Source organism: Macroventuria anomochaeta, assembly GCF_010093625.1.
Source record: "Macroventuria anomochaeta strain CBS 525.71 unplaced genomic scaffold BU25scaffold_3, whole genome shotgun sequence".
Lineage (NCBI taxonomy): Eukaryota > Fungi > Ascomycota > Dothideomycetes > Pleosporales > Didymellaceae > Macroventuria > Macroventuria anomochaeta.
This window is the reverse complement of record NW_022985364.1, coordinates 301,183-319,563: the sequence shown is the minus strand read 5'-3', so window position 1 is coordinate 319,563 and position 18,381 is coordinate 301,183. Positions and strand designations below refer to the sequence as shown.

General features: G+C 50.9%; 7 protein-coding genes across 7 annotated transcripts; 4 read left to right on the top strand and 3 right to left on the bottom strand.

Annotated features, from left to right (window-relative positions):
- Nucleotides 1-18: 18 nt before the first annotated feature.
- On the top strand, nt 19-959 carry BU25DRAFT_331445 (2,4-dihydroxyhept-2-ene-1,7-dioic acid aldolase-like protein; the record flags this gene model as incomplete). The annotated part of the gene is made up of 3 exons (XM_033702400.1): nt 19-106; nt 155-247; nt 388-959. The coding sequence occupies 3 exons, from the start codon at nt 19-21 to the stop codon at nt 957-959; spliced, it is 753 nt and encodes a 250-aa protein (XP_033566176.1).
- Nucleotides 960-2,177: 1,218 nt separating this feature from the next.
- On the top strand, nt 2,178-3,026 carry BU25DRAFT_475062 (uncharacterized protein; the record flags this gene model as incomplete). The annotated part of the gene is made up of 3 exons (XM_033710923.1): nt 2,178-2,278; nt 2,331-2,905; nt 2,947-3,026. The coding sequence occupies 3 exons, from the start codon at nt 2,178-2,180 to the stop codon at nt 3,024-3,026; spliced, it is 756 nt and encodes a 251-aa protein (XP_033566175.1).
- Nucleotides 3,027-3,172: 146 nt separating this feature from the next.
- Nucleotides 3,173-5,007, bottom strand: BU25DRAFT_427934 (uncharacterized protein; the record flags this gene model as incomplete). The annotated part of the gene is made up of 10 exons (XM_033708475.1): nt 3,173-3,507; nt 3,549-3,592; nt 3,628-3,674; nt 3,717-4,076; nt 4,122-4,180; nt 4,319-4,392; nt 4,446-4,541; nt 4,627-4,753; nt 4,835-4,841; nt 4,960-5,007. 10 exons carry the CDS (start codon nt 5,005-5,007, stop codon nt 3,173-3,175), a joined length of 1,197 nt encoding a protein of 398 aa, XP_033566174.1.
- A 4,112-nt stretch (nt 5,008-9,119) lies between these two features.
- BU25DRAFT_317327 (uncharacterized protein) lies at nt 9,120-9,599 on the top strand (the record flags this gene model as incomplete). Its single annotated transcript, XM_033702211.1, has 1 exon — nt 9,120-9,599. A coding segment is annotated over one exon (480 nt), but the record flags the coding sequence as incomplete, so codon positions are not given.
- Nucleotides 9,600-9,976: 377 nt separating this feature from the next.
- Nucleotides 9,977-11,137, top strand: BU25DRAFT_136883 (alpha/beta-hydrolase). The gene is made up of 2 exons (XM_033700564.1): nt 9,977-10,166; nt 10,237-11,137. The coding sequence occupies exons 1-2, from the start codon at nt 10,039-10,041 to the stop codon at nt 11,051-11,053; spliced, it is 945 nt and encodes a 314-aa protein (XP_033566172.1). The 5' UTR covers nt 9,977-10,038; the 3' UTR covers nt 11,054-11,137.
- On the bottom strand, nt 11,045-12,577 carry BU25DRAFT_383452 (uncharacterized protein). The gene is made up of 2 exons (XM_033704283.1): nt 12,063-12,577; nt 11,045-12,011 (listed from the first exon to the last, which is right to left on the bottom strand). The coding sequence occupies exons 1-2, from the start codon at nt 12,548-12,550 to the stop codon at nt 11,222-11,224; spliced, it is 1,278 nt and encodes a 425-aa protein (XP_033566171.1). The 5' UTR covers nt 12,551-12,577; the 3' UTR covers nt 11,045-11,221.
- A 2,335-nt stretch (nt 12,578-14,912) lies between these two features.
- On the bottom strand, nt 14,913-15,992 carry BU25DRAFT_475058 (uncharacterized protein; the record flags this gene model as incomplete). The annotated part of the gene is made up of 1 exon (XM_033710922.1): nt 14,913-15,992. The coding sequence occupies one exon, from the start codon at nt 15,990-15,992 to the stop codon at nt 15,063-15,065; it is 930 nt and encodes a 309-aa protein (XP_033566170.1). The 3' UTR covers nt 14,913-15,062.
- Between the last annotated feature and the right edge of the window lie 2,389 nt (nt 15,993-18,381).

The following is an 18,381-nucleotide window of genomic DNA, read 5'->3' as shown; positions in this document are numbered from 1 at the left end:
ACTAACTTTCCTGACTAGATGTTACCTGGGACTAACCACTCTCGAGCAATTGCCCGTTCGGGTGTCGACTGGGTCTGTGTCGACTGTGAACATGGCAACATCGATGGTAGGCATTTCTGATCGAAGTGACGACCAGTGGACTGATTTTCAAAAGATGGAGAGATGCATGAAGCCGTCATCGCCATAGCCCGCGAAGGCGTCAGTCCCATAGTTCGCATTCCTGCCAATGAGGCTTGGATGGTCAAGCGTAAGTCGAGTTTCATCAACTGCGAAAGATATGACAATCTGCAACATGTTACCTACCCTTCAGATTCTTCAGTAATCAAGTGCCATCATGGGCCGCACATCGTTTTGAGATTCGTTAAGGCTGGACTGATACAATCACAGGTGCCCTCGACGCGGGCGCTCACGGCATCGTTGTTCCTTTGATCTACACAGTGGAAGACGCAAAACGCCTTGTTGCTTCAGCGAAGTTCCCACCCGAAGGAAACCGAGGTTTTGGGTCGCCCTTCTCGCCTCATGCCTTCACTGGCGAAGCGCTCACAGAGTACCTTACAAACGCCAATTCCTCACTTCAAACGATTGTTCAGATCGAGACAAAGTCAGCGCTTGAATCTGTCAAGGAGATCGCTGCAATCCCGGGCGTTGATTGTCTGCTCATCGGGCCTTTCGACTTGGGCAATAATATTGGAAGACCGATCTTGGGCGAAATGCACCAGGAGTTGAAGGACGCCATCGAGAAGATTCAAGAGGCAGCACATGAAGCGGGTAAGAAGGTAGGCATCTACTGTGCGGATGGTCAGCAGGCGCAAGGTTACGCACAAAGGGGCTTCGACTTCATCAGCGTATGCACTGACTTCCCTGCAATTACTGCGGCGTTTGCAGGTGCAGTCAAAACGGCCAAGGGCGAAGCCAGTGGACCTGAAAAGGGTGGTGTAAAGGGGTACGATGGACGATAAGGCAGATATGTAAGACCGGAGTCTGTCCGTTGTGTCACATTGAATATCACAAGCTCCTGCCCTCCATTCCAGACGTCACGTCCCACTTCATTCCTTCACAATCAGTATACCCCGATTGGACGCTGATAATATTTCCAGTTTCTTCCAAGTCATCTCTACAGCTTCTGCCACCCGTCTGTAGTTATGCAGCTCTCACCTACCCTACTTGCTGTCTTGAAAGTACCACACGCCTTGCATATCAGCCTTGAAGCGCGCAACGCCGAATCGAGAGACCTTAAACGCATAACACAACGGTAGGCTTCGAATGATCTCACTGAACCATCTGTCACAGTTGCTTCCGACCTACAGAAGCCGAAGAAGCCAATACCATGGTGGAAGCTCTCCAATACCAATAACGGCAAAACGAACACGCTCACGGGGCAACAATTCTATCCCTTCGATGACGATGAGGACGATTCCGGCAACAACGACGATACCGCAGGCAGCAGCGTTTGCTCCATCAGTCAGTGCCAAAGCAGCGGAGTATTGAACAAAGATTACTGTGGACCGCATGCGCGATGCCTACGAAACTACTGTCAGTGTAATCTCGGATGGAAACCGGCCAACAACATACCCATGGCTCGAGGGTGGACCGGTCTCGAAGAGCTCACTGTTTGGGTGGATACGGCGTACACGGGATGTACCATGCGCTGTAGTAGTTTGTCTTGTTCGGAAGTTCCGCAGGTGAAGGTCTGTTTCGAACACCAGGTGACGCATGATGTTGAAAACGTTGGGGCCGACAAGGACCAAGGAGAACTGGTGACTGATGGACTGCATTTGGGGGTAATTAAAGCCCCAGGAGCAGATGCTGGGATGGGATTTGTCACAGGTGTTGCGGATCCTAGCAATGTCGGAGAGGCAACTTGAGCAATATGAGGTATGTAGCCTCAAGAGGCACAAAGAATGGTCATATGCTGACAGCAAACAAGACCATTGAAAATGCATACACAAGAAGCAGTTATCAATTTGTGTCTTCGTGCAAGCTGTAATGTAACTTCGATTTATAGCACGAGATCGGAGTCACATTCACCTCGTCTTTTATATGCGTTCCTTCATTTCGAGATAGCACGCTACTTTCTTCTTCTCGTAGCCTAAAATTACGATCATCATCTACAGCTTCCTCTACCTCTTCCTCCTACAGTCAGATAATCTCAACTTTCTGACCCTCTTCCGATCAATATGCCTGGTCTCGGTGACAGCAACTGGGACTCAAAGCCAGCAAACGACGCTTCCGCTCAACAGGCGCGTATAGATAACGGCAGCCGGGTAGCTACTGACAGGTAAGATCTCAGTGGCTAGTAGGCCAAAGTGGAGACTAATCACAAACAACAGGCACGTCTCTGTTCCTTCCTTCGGCTACTTCGCTCCAAGTGCCTCTACCAGCAGGCCTACTACAGCTCGCCCAGCCACGAAGCCACCAGTAAGGGCCGAAGTAGCCGGTAAAGCCGCTGCGAAGCGCATGGATGAGCTCCAGGGTGGCTCAAATACGTTCAGCAAGCATATCCTGTACCAAAAGTACGGCCGGCCCAACCCTCCTCGAGACCACCCCTCAGCCGCTCCAGTCACTCCATCTTCTCGTGACGCCCACTCTACTACCGAGACCGATGACGGAAAGCAAACTCGTCTGCACAAGCTCTTTAACAAGTATTTCCCACCCGGTGACGAACTCTACAACATATACCCCACTCTCGGTTTCAGCAACGAGGAAGTCAAGGCCATCCAGGAAGATATCGTCGAGTACCGCGTCAAGACGGCGCTCGCTGCTAGAAAGCGTGAGACATACACTGCGCCGTGGGAGACACCAAAACCGGGTGTGACGAGCCAGAAGCAAGGTACGGGTAATGCCATGGACCTCGACTCTGACGACCCGTTTGGTCTTGGTCTCGCGAGCTCTCCTGTCTCGAAGGGTAAGGGGAGTTCTAATGATGTTATGGACCTTCTTGATTAGGTTCCAGAGGTCTGAGGTGGAGAACTAATGGACAGTTTGGACGGTTGGACTGCTGTGGACTCATATGGAATGCCGGTTAGCCGTTTTCAGTGTGTCGGTCCCCAAAGAGAGAATGTTAAAGCACATAGACATAGAGAGACAATGGTACTCTTTTGTTTGAGCCCATGGATTTTTCTTGTGTTTGCACTTCCATTCTTCCGTTATCCCTTTCCATTATTCAAGCATACTACTGGAACCGCTTCGCCTCCCCCCTAAACCTCCTCGCCGAAACCTTCTCATGGAACAAGTGATCCAATGTCGCAAGTGTCAATCCCTTCGTCTCCGGTAGCCTGGAATACGTCCACACCATCAAGCACACAGTGAATACCGCTCCAGAGAACGCAGCCTTGCCCTTGAGACCCCACTTACTAGGGTTGAGCATGTACGGCGAGATACCAGAGTTGACTATCGACAGAATATAGTATACGTTACGACTGGGCGCGATGGTCTTGGAGCGAAGTTCAATTGCGCCGACTTTGAAGGCGATGACGTAGGTATGGGACCGATTGTGCGTTCTGAAGGCTGCCAGTATGTTTTGGGGTAAGGATATGTAGGAAGCTTACCGTAAATGAAGAACCAGATCATCAGCATAGCAGCTTGGACCCATCTGATGTTCGTATTAGAGGTGTATCTGGAGCGTACTCTAGGCCTGCAACGATCCACATGGTGGGCAGCATGCATATGAGGCCCTAAAGGTATATGGCTCGGCGGCCTTTGTGAAGTTGGAGCACCCATGACAGACAGGTACCGACAAATGCCATGCCGAATGTGCCCATGGACATGTCGAATGAGTTCTCGGAAGACAGACCAGCGAGCGTGAAGAAGTAGGTTGTGTACTTCTGGATGGCAAAACCGGATAGGATCTGGAAGGCCCAGAGGACCGTAGCGATATCTATTCGGCGCAGATTGGTGCCCTTCAAGCAGTCGAGGTAAGAGCCACCAACCTTTATGCTGCGCTCAAGCTCTATGGTGTGATGAATCATCGAAAATGTATGCTTCGTGTTGATGACATTCCTTGGGGTAGCAACAAATCTATCAAGCGATTTCTTGGCTTCATCGTTGCGGCCCTTGCGTGCGAGATACCATAGGGACTCAGGAATAAAGTAGGTCGCAACGATCAAGAACGGCGGTCAGACCCACTGGATAGCGAATGGTATCCGGAAAGACCAGTCAGACTTGTTGCGGTGTATATAACCTTTAGGACCCCAGGGTCAAAAAGGTCGGCCTTTTTATATTGCTGCGATGAGACTGAATTGGCAAGGTGCCTCGAGGACGCCGGTCGAGAGGATGCAATCCATCACCTAGCAGAGATTGACTTAAGTCGTAACGTAACCTCTCAGAGAGGTAGGAACGACTTCTGCGGCATAAGTAAGTGCTGCCGCTGCGAAGATACCCCAGGTTAATGCGCTTTTAAAAGCGGTCAGGGTTGTATAATCTCAAAGTGGGGAACGAGAGCCTACTAGAGCAGCTCGCTACCGAAGAGCATTGGGATACTGTGTGCGTTGAATGTGATCGTGATGAAACCTCCAAGGAAGACGAATGCCACCATCATCACTCTCCGAGGCCCAAAGCGTTCGGCAAGGGAAGCGTTGGCAAAGACAATCACAAACAATCCGCAAAATTGTGCTAGTCAAGCCCAACTGCCAGTTGGCATTGAACTGATGAGTGCCGTTCGGAAGTCGAAAGCTGTACTTCTTGTTGAACTGAGGGAACGCATAGAACGCCTTGATGAGCTGGATATCATAAGACTCTATGATGTTGACCAACACTACTAAACCATCAGTAAGGAGTGAACAAGCAGCCTTGAGATGCTCAACTCAGATCAAGATCGACCAGCACACGGCTTTACGGTAGTACTAAAATGCTTTGCTGATAGTCATCCCCTTTTCCTGCTGGAAGCCAAGAGCCCGCATCGGTATCAACGGATACAGCATCTTTCGTAGAATCGATATCCTTCTCGTTGCTATAGGGAACCTTCTCGTCGAGCGAAGTGTTGCGCGCGCTGTTCTGAGGGCCTTCCATTTTGCCTGTCTTGCAGGTGTGTATCAGCTTATAGGCTACCGGCTATCGGTGCTTGCAAAAGTATTGGGCCCCCTCCTTTGGGAAAGAAATATGCCCATATAGGCAACTATGAGAAGAGGAGGGGGCGAATACGTGATGTGGGTATCCAATTAATCGCCTTGTCAAGCTGAGTATGCTGGTGATGCTTGTAGATGGGTGCACGTTAAGGAACAGCCAAAATTGAGAAGAAGAATAGTGGTGGAGAGGGAAGAGATTAGACAGAACAGTGACGTTGATCTGACCTCTGCTATGTCCGTGGCTTCCGAGTGGTGGTGAAGGTCTGGTTCAGGGTCTAGCACGTGGAGAAGCCCACATATATATCCTCCGATCAAGCCCCTGACCCCTCCCTACTTCGAGTTAGCAAGCCATAATTGATAAGTGAGTTCACTGCAATGGTTTTTCGTCGTCAACATGCTGACGTATCTTAGCGTACTCGGTTGCGACAAAGCTGTTGGAAAGCAGCATATCGACGCCTTCTCCGAGTTCATCTACCCGATACCGATATATAGTTTTCTCCATCGATCGGATATCCTCCGCCAGTACTCTTCCAGGAGCTTACCACCAGTGATTCTATTTGCAATCTGTGGCGCTGCTCCACGGTTTCTATCGTCATCAAAGGAGACCACGGACTGAGCAAAACCTTGGATCGAGATCGCTGAGTCAAGAGTGCTCGAGAGTCTTGGAGAGGCCAAACCATATCATGCCGAGGTACTGATGATCCTAGATTTCAATCGCCGTTGTAATCATCAAAGCGGCAGGACATTCTTCTTCATCTCTGTTGCGGTATCGGTTGGTCCGTATAGTGTCTGACTACACCCCTGACCACTACCCTGGACTAGTGTGTTATAGGTTGGGTGTACAGTCGTCTCCTCCTAGCTAGATAGCAATCCAGCGCAGTATTCCATCGGCCCGATAGTCCTACGTTATTGTTTACCGTAGCTATCAGTATTCTACAGCGGTCCACACCGCTACAATCTCACTTGCAGCTAGGATGGCGTACCACCTCAAATTACACAGAGAGAATCAACAACTACCGTTCCTGGAGCAGTAACGCCGGCGGCGCTTAGTTTGGTGCATATTCACGGTGGACAGGTTCTGTGCTGGAGGTATACAAGTAAGTGTCCACCTGTAAGCAGTACGTGACTGTAGATTTGCGGTTGCGACTGCTATTCAAAGAGCTCAGGCCGGCCAAGACTCATGTCTCTGTAGGCTTCTTGGGTACGCACTTGTGCTGATGAACGATCAGGAGTACCTTGTCTTACCGACCGCCTCTCTACATACACAGCTTCCTTGCCATGAACGGTACTTCGAGCCCGATACTGCCATCAAGACCAGGTTTCTGAACTACAAGGCAAAACCACCTTCTGAGCAGTTTCACTCCGCCCTCATGCTTCGCATTTTCGACATCCGGAACCGAGTACTCCAGTCGGCAACATTGACTTAACATCGACATCTTCCCAGCTAACATGCTTTCCAGATACGCGAAGGTGCACCTTGAATCGTCAACAAGTCCTGAGCTATCTTTAGCACAGTTTAAGAAATTTGAAGAGGGGTCCCAAAATGTTTTTGACTCACTTCCACCAAAATTCCACTTCAATGCTCGTGCTTTCGAGCACCGCGCGTTCTCACTGGAAAGGACTTCCTTTGTCAATTTTCACGTTTACTTTCACCATTGCCATTGTGAGCTGTATCGTCTACTGGCCCCTGGGTACCGTGAAGCCCTCCACGAGTCGGTCATCAACCCAACACATCCCCATCTGGTGGTCTATGCGCAATCGTAGTGCCTCCAACATGCCATAGCAATTGGTGAAATAATTGCAACGACATATCAACTCGTAGGTAATGAGCTGTATGTCAGCTACGCCGCGGTTTTCATCATACTATATCAAGCTTCGTGCGCCATGCTGTACGCGTGCCATCGTGACAGCCCTGCTTTCACCATGAGCCCGGCAACAGCGCAACGATACTTCACAGTCTTCATCAAAACTCTGGCTCGCCTGCTTCGGTACTTCCCGAGATTCAGCATATACGTCGAAGACATCCGCAGCATGCTCCGAAGCATCACAGAACCAAATGCTCCACTGTCGCGTCAAGAAGCTGCGGTCGAGGTGGACTTCAGAGCAAGACCAGTACCTGGAGGTGAGCGTTCGAACAGCGATGAGCCAATATACTCCTTAGCTCAGGCGCCAATGTCTTCACCAATCGCGGGCTTGCACCAGAACATGTCATCGGATACTTTGATGAACCCGTCTCTTACGGATGATCAAAGGGTCCCGTTGGCAGTTGACAACGGAGATCTCCTCTGGCCATATCTGGGTACGACAGAACACGACTAAGATCTGATCTCAGATCCAAGCCACGGCTTACTCTGGGACTGATGCATTAGGCCCAAGCATCTCAAGATGAATCTTTGCGGACGCCAATGGCATGCTGTGATAGTTTGAATTTCCGCTCGACTTCAATTCTGCAAAGTATAGGTAATAGCTGCCTCATGGGTCTAACGTTGTGATGGATGCGGGCACTTCGCGACTGGTTTGGCGCCTGCTGCGACTTCAATACATCCGAATTTTGAGAGCTTTCTTTCGAGGAAAAGAACGTTAAGTGCCGCCCCTCCGCTTCGAAGGACAACGCCAGTCGTGTGACAGAAGTGCACCACAGGCCTTCTGTTGTCTGTGCCAATCATCCAGTGACCGCAGGTCCTCCGAGGCTACCTGTTGACTTTTTCAAACGAGCCTCTAATTTGATGGCACGAGAGTACGCTGTATATATGTCAACGTTGTCTGTGCTGGTATAGCAGTGCGCGCTTTCAATCAAATTTCATGCTTGAGGATTCAGGCCACACTTTGTCAATGAAAATCTCGATAGGGGGATTGACAGCAAGGAATGTCGTATTTAGCAACAGATGTGAAGGTCTTCCCAGCTTCAACAGTGAACATTGCATCACTGGGAAAGGAGTCCTGGAGAACAATTGCGATCTTCCGATCACACGGCCCATCACCATCTTGTTTCCGGCAGCTGTTCCCGCTCCAGAATCCACTACGCTACGATCTAAACGGTGGACCCACCCGCATAAACACGACACATGTTCACGAATCTTCGAGACATCGCCAGGCAAACGCTTATTTTTAGCTAGCTGGCTGCGAGATGTATTGGCCGCGTCGGTATCGGGCGTTCTGACAGCTGCGAAACATTTGCCCTCGTGGGGGACTGACACCTGCATGCCGTTGGTATCGATTGTGCGGGAAATTGGCCTGGGGAAGAGAAATTGCACGGCGGGTGATGAGTCGCTCCCGGAGCTCCAGACGAGAAGGGCAAGCCCGACAAAAACCATAGGTGAACGATCATGACATCAAAAGACGTGCTCTCGTCTCCGTATCTCCATAGAAACATGCCTGCAGTGTTCGCTGCGTGTGGAACCACCCGAGAGGCTGAACTGCTGCTGGGCCTGAAACCAAGGTGGCGAGCAACCACCAGCCACCAGTCCATTACTGCCGTCTCACGGAGACTCACCCGATCGCACAGCAACCTCTGAGACCAAGTCACACACGCTTCGTCTTCACCATCGCCTCGACTCATGCCAAATCTTAGTCAACACGAGTGCAATTCAACAGAAAATTCGCGTGAACAAACGTCTGGGCCACGAATGGAAGGGATGCGCACGCACTGGACGTCTGGGTGGTGGCTATTCTCGGCGAGTGGGCCACTAGCAAGGGTATCGAAAACATCTGGAGTTAGCGCAGTCAATGGTTGCCCGTGGCGTTGCCAACCAGGGGTTTGTTATTCCGAGCTGGGCTGGGGGACGCGTCGCTTTATAAAATGCGCTGGTCCTGCTGGAGGCTGATCTGCTCCTCCATCAATCACTTACTATCGCTACAGTACTGAGCCTTTGCCGTCTATACCTATCGTAAAGTCGACATCAATCGTTAATTTCTAAATCAACAACACCAACGATATCAAAATGCGTACCGCCTTCGCTGTCACTGCTTTCGCCGCTGCGGCTTTCGCCCAGTCCCAGTCTGTATGTTTATCTCTCCATGGTACATCAACCCACAATACTAACAACTGCTCAGTCTTCGGTCGACCCCTTCCCTCAGACCAGCTTCCTCCAGCAGACCAACTCTCTGGGTGTTGTGACTGGCCAGCCCGCTGCTGCCACTTCCATCCCCACCCAGCCAGCCGCTGACACTGCTATCCCTACCCAACCGGCCGCTGACACCAGCGTTGGCGTTGCCGCCTCCATTCCCGCTGTTGCCCCTGGCATCTACACCATCCCCGTCGCCGGTAGCGGTAACTCCACCCGCACTCTCGTTGTCAGCGCCAACAACTCCACCACCATCATCCTGAACGAGCCCACCTCTGGTTCGGCCGCTGCCTCCAACAGCGCCAGCGCCACAGGATCTGGCTCTGGCTCATCTGCTTCTGGTACCGGCCGTGCCTCCTCTACTGCCTCTGGCACTGGTGCTTCCCAGAGCTCTCCTGGTGCCGCCGCCAACCTCAAGGTTGCCGCTGGCTCCATGGTCGGTTTCGGTGCCTTCATTGCCGCTTTCTTGTAAGCGTGTCATAGCATCAAGCTTTTGATGTCGCACGTGATAAACATGGCACACTGCATCGTGCACTCGCGTCGCGCATGTTGCGTGGCGAGGAGTTCTTTGGTTGTTACTTCGAACAGGGCTGTCAGTTGACGCCCCACTGTCCTTAAGATACCTTGGGTTTGCATTGCATTGCATGGCAATTGGCGCCGGTTAGTACAATTGCCTAGGATTGGATTTCGATTTGAATTGGAAGTAATAGTAATCGCTCATCACGTTCTTGATGATGATGAAGCGCTGAAAAAGGTTGGACACGATCCAAAATATAGCATCGTTGCAAGACTGAATGAGAACAATTGATCACCCCTGAGTCAGTTCTGTCTCCACCATGCAGGTGTCGTGTCGTACATGAACACCCCGCCTTCCACCAAATAATCTCCAGCATTTGCTCTCCCCGCGCAATATGACACAACATTCCAAACGTATCCCTTCAGTCCCTTACGCGGATCCCTCAAATCCCCTCCAGACCCTTGACATATGGCTGCCCCGCCCTCTTGAGCAATCTGACCCCAATTCCTCAATATGGATCGTGTAAGCTCCCCTAACCCCCGAAACCGGCTTCAAGCTTCACACTCACAAGATCAATACTAACATAACAAAGCTATGTCCACGGCGGCGCCTGGCGCGACCCAACCCAAGACTCGCACTGCATTGGTCCCACACTCTCACACCTCACAACCCCCCACGCCGGCACCATCTCCAAACTTGCAGGCATAGCATCTCTCAACTACCGCCTCTCGCCCTACCCCTCGCACCCCACAAGCCCCAGCTCGCCCTCGGACGCCTCGCGCAACGCAACGCATCCCGACCACGTGCGCGACGTTGCGTCCGCGCTCCGATTCCTGACGAATCAGTATGGAATGAAGCGCTGGGTGGGCGCGGGGCACAGCTGCGGTGCAACACTGCTGCTTCAGTATGTGGCGGGTATTGGTCTCAGCGAAGCTGAGCAGAGAGAAGTGCACGGTGGACCAGAGGGATTGGTGTTGTTGTGTGGGATATACAATATCCCTCTCCTGCTGCAGAACCATAACCCGCCTACCTGCCCAGAGAATATTAGCAAGATATACTACGAGTTCATCGCCGGCGCCTTTGGCGAGGATCAGTACAGGTACCGTGATGTCTCGCCTGTAGCTGGGCAGTTCGGGACAAGGCAGTGGAAGAATGGGAAGTTGATGGTGCTCGCGCATAGCTATGAGGATGAGTTGATTGAAAGGCAGCAGAGGGATGTTATGTGTGTTGCGCTTGACAGGGAGGGATGGGGGATCGTCATGGAGGAGGGAGATGGCGAGGCGGATATTGGGGAGGGGAGTAGGGTGTTGGAGGTTAGGGATTTGAAGGGTGGGCATGATTGGATTTGGGAAGACGGGGAGCAGGTTGCGAAGTTGCTTGCTGATGTTGTGAGGAGGTTGGTAAAGTAGATGAGTTAGTTATAGACATAGAGAATCGAGCTGAAAGTGTGCGCTTTTAGAGCCATACCCAATGAACCCAATGCTTCGCTTGCGTGCTGACTTTTGCTAATGGTACAGCATGGTATAATATACAATCGTGTCGTATCCTGTTGAACAATCTCAACCCTTTTAATCCATCTACCTCCTCAGCCTCTGGTCCATAACCTTGTTGATCTCATCCTGAACGCTGCTTGCGCCATTCTCTGCCTCGCTAAGACGGTTCTCAAGCTCCTTAATCTTCTTGGCAGCTCCTGTAGAGTCCTGCGAGCCACCTGAGACCAGCTTTGTCGCTGTGCTCTTTGACGACTCGTTGACCTTTCCGTAGATTGCCATTGCACTGGCAATCATGCCGCCAATGTCACCAACATTGCCAGGGACAATGACGCTTGTGCCCTCCTTAGCGAGGTTGCCGAAAGCATCAACATACTTCTCGGCAACTTGCAGCGAGATGGCATTCTGTGCTGAGCCTTGTCCCTGCTCAATAGCCTGCGCAACAGCATCGATACCCTTGGCGGTAGCCTGTGCCTTCAGCAGGATAGCCTCTGCCTCTCCGCTTGCCATGTTGATCTGCTCGGCCCTCAACGCCTCAGACGCCAGAATGACCGACTGCTTCTTTCCCTCAGCGATGTTGATAGCGGACTGCCTCTGACCCTCAGACTCCAAGATCTCGGCACGCTTGGATCGTTCGGCGGTGACTTGGCGGTGCATGGCTTCGACGACAGGCTCGGGGGCGTGGATGTCACGGATCTCGTAACGCAGGCAGGTAACACCCCAGTCCTGGGCAGCCTCGTTGATTGCGGCGGTGATGTTGGCGTTCAGGTTGGCGCGCTCCTTCAAAACGTGGTCGAGCGAAAGCTGACCGATTTCAGAACGCATTGTTGTCTGCGCAAGCTGGGAGATGGCGTACTCGGCATCCTCGACGCCGTAGCTAGTAATCATCAGTATATGCGCCTATCATAGAGCCGTTGACCGTGCTTACCTTGCCTTGTAAGCATCAAACACCCTGGTGTACAGCACACCGTCAAGCTCCAATGTGACATTGTCTGCTGTGATGGCACTCTGACTAGGGATCTCAATCGCATTCTCCTTGAGGCTCTTGACATAGGCTATCCGGTCGATGAAGGGGATCAAGATAGCTAGACCAGGCTCCAGTATGCGGTTGAACTTTCCCATGCGCTCGACGATCCATGCTGTCTGCTGTGGTACGAATCGCACAACAGTATTTGTTGGTAACCGCTTATGTGAGTCGAAGTATGAGGGAGGTCCAGCCTGTGAGTTGAGCTGTCCCAGATTGAAGATGCTGGCGGGGTTCGAAGATGAGGCGGAGTTAGAGTTTAGCTGCGAGAAGTGGCGCGTGGAAGGGGCGTTCAAGAGCGCAGCAAGCGGTGCTGCTCTGGAAGCCAGTGGCCTTGAACCTCGAAGTAATCTGGAAGCCGTAAAGGCTACCAACCTGTTGCGCGACGCCATTGTTGAAGTTGAGGCAAGTGATGAATGACGGACACGCGGAGCTCTAGGATGTTCCACGGCCATCGGTGGCAGCTGCCAAACCGCCGACGCGCCGACCATGACATAACCATTCCAAGGTTCACAACCATGTCATGTTAACCTCCATCGTGGACTTGCTCCCATATTTTCATTCAATACATCATTTTCTACAATATGTCTATAGTAATAATTTCGGTCCGAGAGTTTTTATTCGTGCAGGAGAACATCTTGTGGCCTTGTCGATTCTCACGGCAGCTTTCCACTCATGCTAACTCCATCTCATCGAGACTCTAGACATCAGCTTTCGAGAAAGTAAACAGCATCGTGGTAGATGCCTCACAAGTATTCACGCTAAGCACACCCTTGCCCCCTACATACATCCTGCCCAGTCGCCCCACCTCGTTCTCACACTGCGTCTGAATCCGCCTCCAGCCCTCTATGCTCAGAGCTTTTCCAGTCCAGTACATATCGACACACGTAAACTCGACCTCGAATTTACGTAGTCGGAACTGGATATTGTCGAAGGCCTGCATGTGGAGGTTCACCTTTTCTGGATCGAACGTGGTGTCAAAGCCAGGTTTAATGGCAGTCTTAATGCGTAAGGTGTGAATCATGTTGACAGCATCAGTGTCTATGATGAGCCTCCTGACTTCAGGCATCTGCCATGGTCATAGCTCTGATCGATCCCAGACAGCCAGGGTGTTCATCCAGATCGTCATCTTTCCTGTCGTGGCTGGGTTCAGAAGCTCCGTATTTCCCTTGGACATCCATTTTTGTGGATGGTCAGCAGAGCTAAAATCTTCTTCCGGCTCGTGGAAGGGCCCAATTGCCCAGATGGACATGCGCTTTAGCTCATCAAGGCCTTCGCACAATGTTGCCTGGCACGTTAGCAGCCAGCAGGGAATGTCTAGAGTGTGGTGTTCTTCTTCTTCCGGCCGGAGACATTTGAAGCCGAGCTGCATCCAGGTACCTTTGTACTTGAGGCCTAAGACTGGTGTGTCTTCCCATAAGTGCTCATAGATCTGGTTGCGCAGCTCACGCGGTAGAGACGTGAAGAAAGAAGAGGTGTGTGTCATTGTAAGGTTGTAGTGCGTTGGTAGGGTTGGTATACACGGTCCGTGGTGCACGAGTGCAAAACTGGGAGAAAAAGGTATGCTTGTTAAGAATGTTAGCATCTTGGACCATTGAGGTTCTGCGGTATAAGTGAAAGTCCAAGGTAAGCATTTTCACTGATTAAAATAGACACCGCCCCCTTTCCGACGACATACCAAAAGCTCTTGGGTGTCTTAAACATTGCTTCCAGACCATGAAAACAGCAGATGTAGTCGCACTGGCGCTCAATGTCCTGCTCAACAAGATGCAAGTGCCTTGCTTAAATTGAACTGACGTTATCGGCATCTCCTCCAAAGCCTCGCTAAACCTTCGCAAACCTACGTTCACAGACGTGCTGATGCTCCTGGTACCCTCACTCCCCACCATGATCTGGTCCTCTCGCCGTGTGCGAATCCTGAAGCGTGTCCGAGTGCGACTCAGAATTGCTCGCTATCAACAAGATCGGACAACCAAGATGTGAAGCGATTCTCAAGGTGAAGATCGTTCTGCGCGATAGTCATCGTATCGACCCTGAAGTAAATTTGACCGTCCTTCGTTGTAGGGTAAATCAACGTGGTGTGGGAATCTTCGTCCTCAACGCGTCCGTGATTCGGCCAGACAGTCGTTGTGGACTTGCAGCGTAGCTCTTCCGATCCTTCATGGAGAAGTGTGGTATAGGTCAAGAGCCAAGATGGCAGGCCTGCAGGAGCATCCAGTCGTAGTCATGTTCAGTAACCCTGGAAGCGCGTCACCACTGGTCGGCCTTCGAAATGGGTCTTCACGACAGGTGTAGCGCTTCAAAGATGGTGATATGTGGAATTTCGTAACTCTCGAGGTATCTCGGTGAAGTTGCATGTGGTGGAGGCGACCGAAGGCGGAAAGCTTGCGGGAGGAGGGTTGGACTTCGCGTTGGTAAGCGTATTGATCGCGAAAAATGCAAGACCTGAACTTACCACCTCCATGAAGGATTTAGTCAGCTTCGTGTCTACCATTTCGACTGCTAATTTTTGTTGGAATACTTTGTGATGGGGGACGGTCGATGCGAAGTGGGACCGGGGGAAGGTAAGTTGAAGGACAAGTAAGGGCCACGCGCTAACAAAGTGAAGGTGAAGGCAACCGCGATCAGAGTATCTCAAAATCCACGGGGGATCTTCATTGATCCAAACAGTATCCTCCAGCTTACCCAATTCCAATTCCAATCCCAACTTCGACCGCACCAAAGTACGCGCCACCACTGCCATCCTCGCCCTTACCTATTTCGCTTCCGCGGCTTCTCGTCGCAGCCCCTGATCGCTCCCATTCCTTTCCCTGCTCTTGTAAGACTGGGTTATAGTCTAATAACTACTGCCGGAAGGTTCCTCTTCTTACCTTTTATACTGCGCTTCAGTCCCTTGGAGGTACCTCAACGAGGCCTTGTTTCCAGGCTCCGTTGAGCGAGCTTACACTCCTCCGACTTTTCGAACCGAAACACCGTAGTCCTCGGCGAAGTTGATGTTGGATTGACTTGAACGTTTCCGTGATAGTCCTGTGTAAGCACTTTGCCAACCCGCTCTACTTCCTCCTTAAAAGCTCCTTGAGCCCGATCCCAACAATTTGCTAAATGTTCGTAGCCACCTTTAACAGCTTTCGTATCGACATGAGTGACCTCGAGCTCGAAGACGTCGAGATCGGTTTCATAGTGTTCCAAAGAACTCAGATCAAGCTCCCATACCTCCGGTCCTTCTGAGCGTCTGATGTACCGCTGGCAGTAGGTGCATACGTTAACGAACGCAGCTTTCACGCGCAAAGTGTGTAGCTTTTCTCGACGGATCACCCAAAGGCTTTCTCCTCTCTCTACTACCGTTGTGTGGAGAACGTGATCGATCGTGCGTATTCCGGTTTCGCCGAGTTCGAAACAGGCTCCATGGTCGTATGTAGGTTTGTCGGACGTGGACAGGGTGTCGATCGATATCGTCAAGGTGCCTCTCGAGGCGGGATTGACCAGCTGACGCACCTCGACTAGCTTTGCGCGCTTCTTCTTGCTCAGATAATCATAATGCGGGCCGATGGTCGAATCGAAGACGGAGTCAAATTCTGCCATGCCTTCTTGCAGGAAAGTCTTGCATGCCAGAAGCCATGGCGGCAGGCCTATGGAAGGCATAGCGTCGGGATCCCGCGCAACATGTCGATGATACAGCTCTACGGGTACGGAGCTACCATCAGGACTCAAACGATAATGGGTCCATATGCTCGGTGTGGAACGTAGCCACTCATGATAGATTTGGTTGCGCAGTTCTCGAGGTAGTGCCAGGATAGCGCTGTTTTTGACGTTGGTTTGAAGAGTAAGACACATATCAAAGATTTGGAGTAAGATTGCTAGCCGAACATGAAGTCTGAAGAGTTTTGTGAGTTGGTTTTAGAGAGGAAGGTGGTGATATATTTATGTGAAGCGAAAGGTCAGGTGCGGCCTCGAGCCATGGGAGAGAGCATACCAACATATTGAAAGAATGGAAAGATGATCGTAAAACCAGGAAAACGTTCCTGTACTTCGATATACACACATCTTTAGCACTGACACTCACGTCTTCCAACAATGATGTTCTTGTCGAGACTTGGTTGGTAAAATACATAGGTCGTAATCCTAGCATCCATGAATCGTTAATATCGCCGTAACAACGTCTTGATCAGAACGTCCTCGGACTACCTTATCCTGATTGATGCAAGATCGGGAGACCCTGTGGTTGGATTCGGGCAGCCGTGGCGGGGTCTTTTGACTTTGGTTTGAGAAAGGGTTGCGGACCAAAGGGAAGTAAAATTGTCTCCTCCCCTCACTAGCGAGGCGACCAATGTCATCGTTTTCTCTACCAACATTGGGTTACAATCCCAAGGTTTCCAGGTCATGGAATCATTGAGATCTAGTGATAAGTAGGAGCATCCATGGCACGCACATTCTACTTATGGTTGCAGCCAAAGAATATCTGTTCTTTCGTGCAGGACCTTACATATACATCAGCAGCTCTTGTGGTCTTCGCTTGATAGTACAGAGCCATCCCAACCTTATCAACACGGCTGCATCTCCATAACACCTTCTTGATTGACCAGAAGTCACAACAGGTCACCTCGTAGGTAGAAGACACGTTCCCAAAAGGGGCCGTGACGGTCTCCGGATGCTTCATGGGCAAGTGTATTGCAATGTTCATATGAAAATTCTTCGTACTCGTCACTTTGTTCTATTGGTACCCACCCATTCTGTGCTGGTGCCGACAATCTGTTGCGGTATCGGTCGGTCTGTACAAGGTTTGACTGTACCCCTAACAGACTACCCTAGTCTAGTGTGAGACAGGTCACTGGCCTAAGGTCAGGTATATAGTCGTCATCTCCCAGCTAGATAGCAATTCAGCGCAGTATTACATCGACCCGATAGTCCTACGTTATCGTTCACCGTAGCTATCAGTATTCTACAGTGGCCCACGCTGCAACACAATCCAATGTGAGAGCGAGTAGACCACCGGATACTGTAGTCTCTTTCCCGCGATTCTATCATCTCGACATTATTTCAAGGCTATCAGATCGGTGTTGTGGTTCAATCCAGAGCCTTCACAAATTTGCACAGCACTGAGCCCCGAGCACTTTTGGGACATCCTTCCACACTCAAGACCGTCTTGCCGCCCAGAAGCTGTTCAGCGACCTCCTTTAGTGCCTTCTCAAAGTAGCTCTGAAACTTCGACCGGCCCACAATTGGAGCAGATTGGCAGACACTTTCCACTATCTTCGCGCCCACAAATTCGAACTCACACACCTCAAGGTGACGACGGAGGTTGTAGAACACGTCCAGAGCCTCCGTGTCGAACATCCACACTTCTGGCTTGCATTCGATTTGCTTGAAGCATTTGATTAAGTGAGTGACGATTGGCAAACGCAGTTCCAAGGTAACACCCCTGTAGTTCAGATTGAGGACAGGCATGGTGTTGAGAGCGTCTGCAGTGCCCGTTGTGACAGTTTCAGAGTGGCGTGAGTGTGCCAGTCGAGGGTGTGGGAATTTGAGGTTGGTGTTGAGAGGACACTTCGGGTCAGCGAGGGAAGCTACTCGCTAATCCCACGCTAACGGGCGTGAAGGTGAAGGTGAAGGTGAAGAGTCGGTCCTGCATCTGCGCCAGCATATGCGGCAACCGCAAAAGCTTAGCACTATGAAGTAAGCCGAATGTGTTGATGACGAAGTAGTAGTGTACTCACCTCCGGGCGCTGCGCGCTTCGGGTATCAGGATGTGAGTACTGTGAGAGGTATGAGACAGGACAGGAAGTGGGCATCACGGCACTTTTCACATGAGAATATTGTTACTGCGGCCTTCTGATTTTTAATATGTGTAGAATAAGAGGTGCGCACGTAGTGGTTGAATATACTGTTGTTCCATGGTAGACGCGAGAGTTGAACCAAGGTTATATTTTGACAATGTTACTGTGTCCGTGCGCGTAATGCGCGGATTCGCGTAATGCGCCGAACCACCTTTTTGTACCCATACTTCACTGTACAATTACTCAACACCACAATGACTATGAAATCTGCCTTTGAAGAGATAGACTCTATGATACCATGCGATAAGATCCCGTGGACAGCGCTGGCTAAAAAACATAAGGTTGTGCGCTCAACCCTGTCTCAAAAATATCGACACGAGACTGTAAGAACCGTACCAACCGTTTCTTCCTCATACTACTCACACGATTGCTATCCGACTCCTAACCGA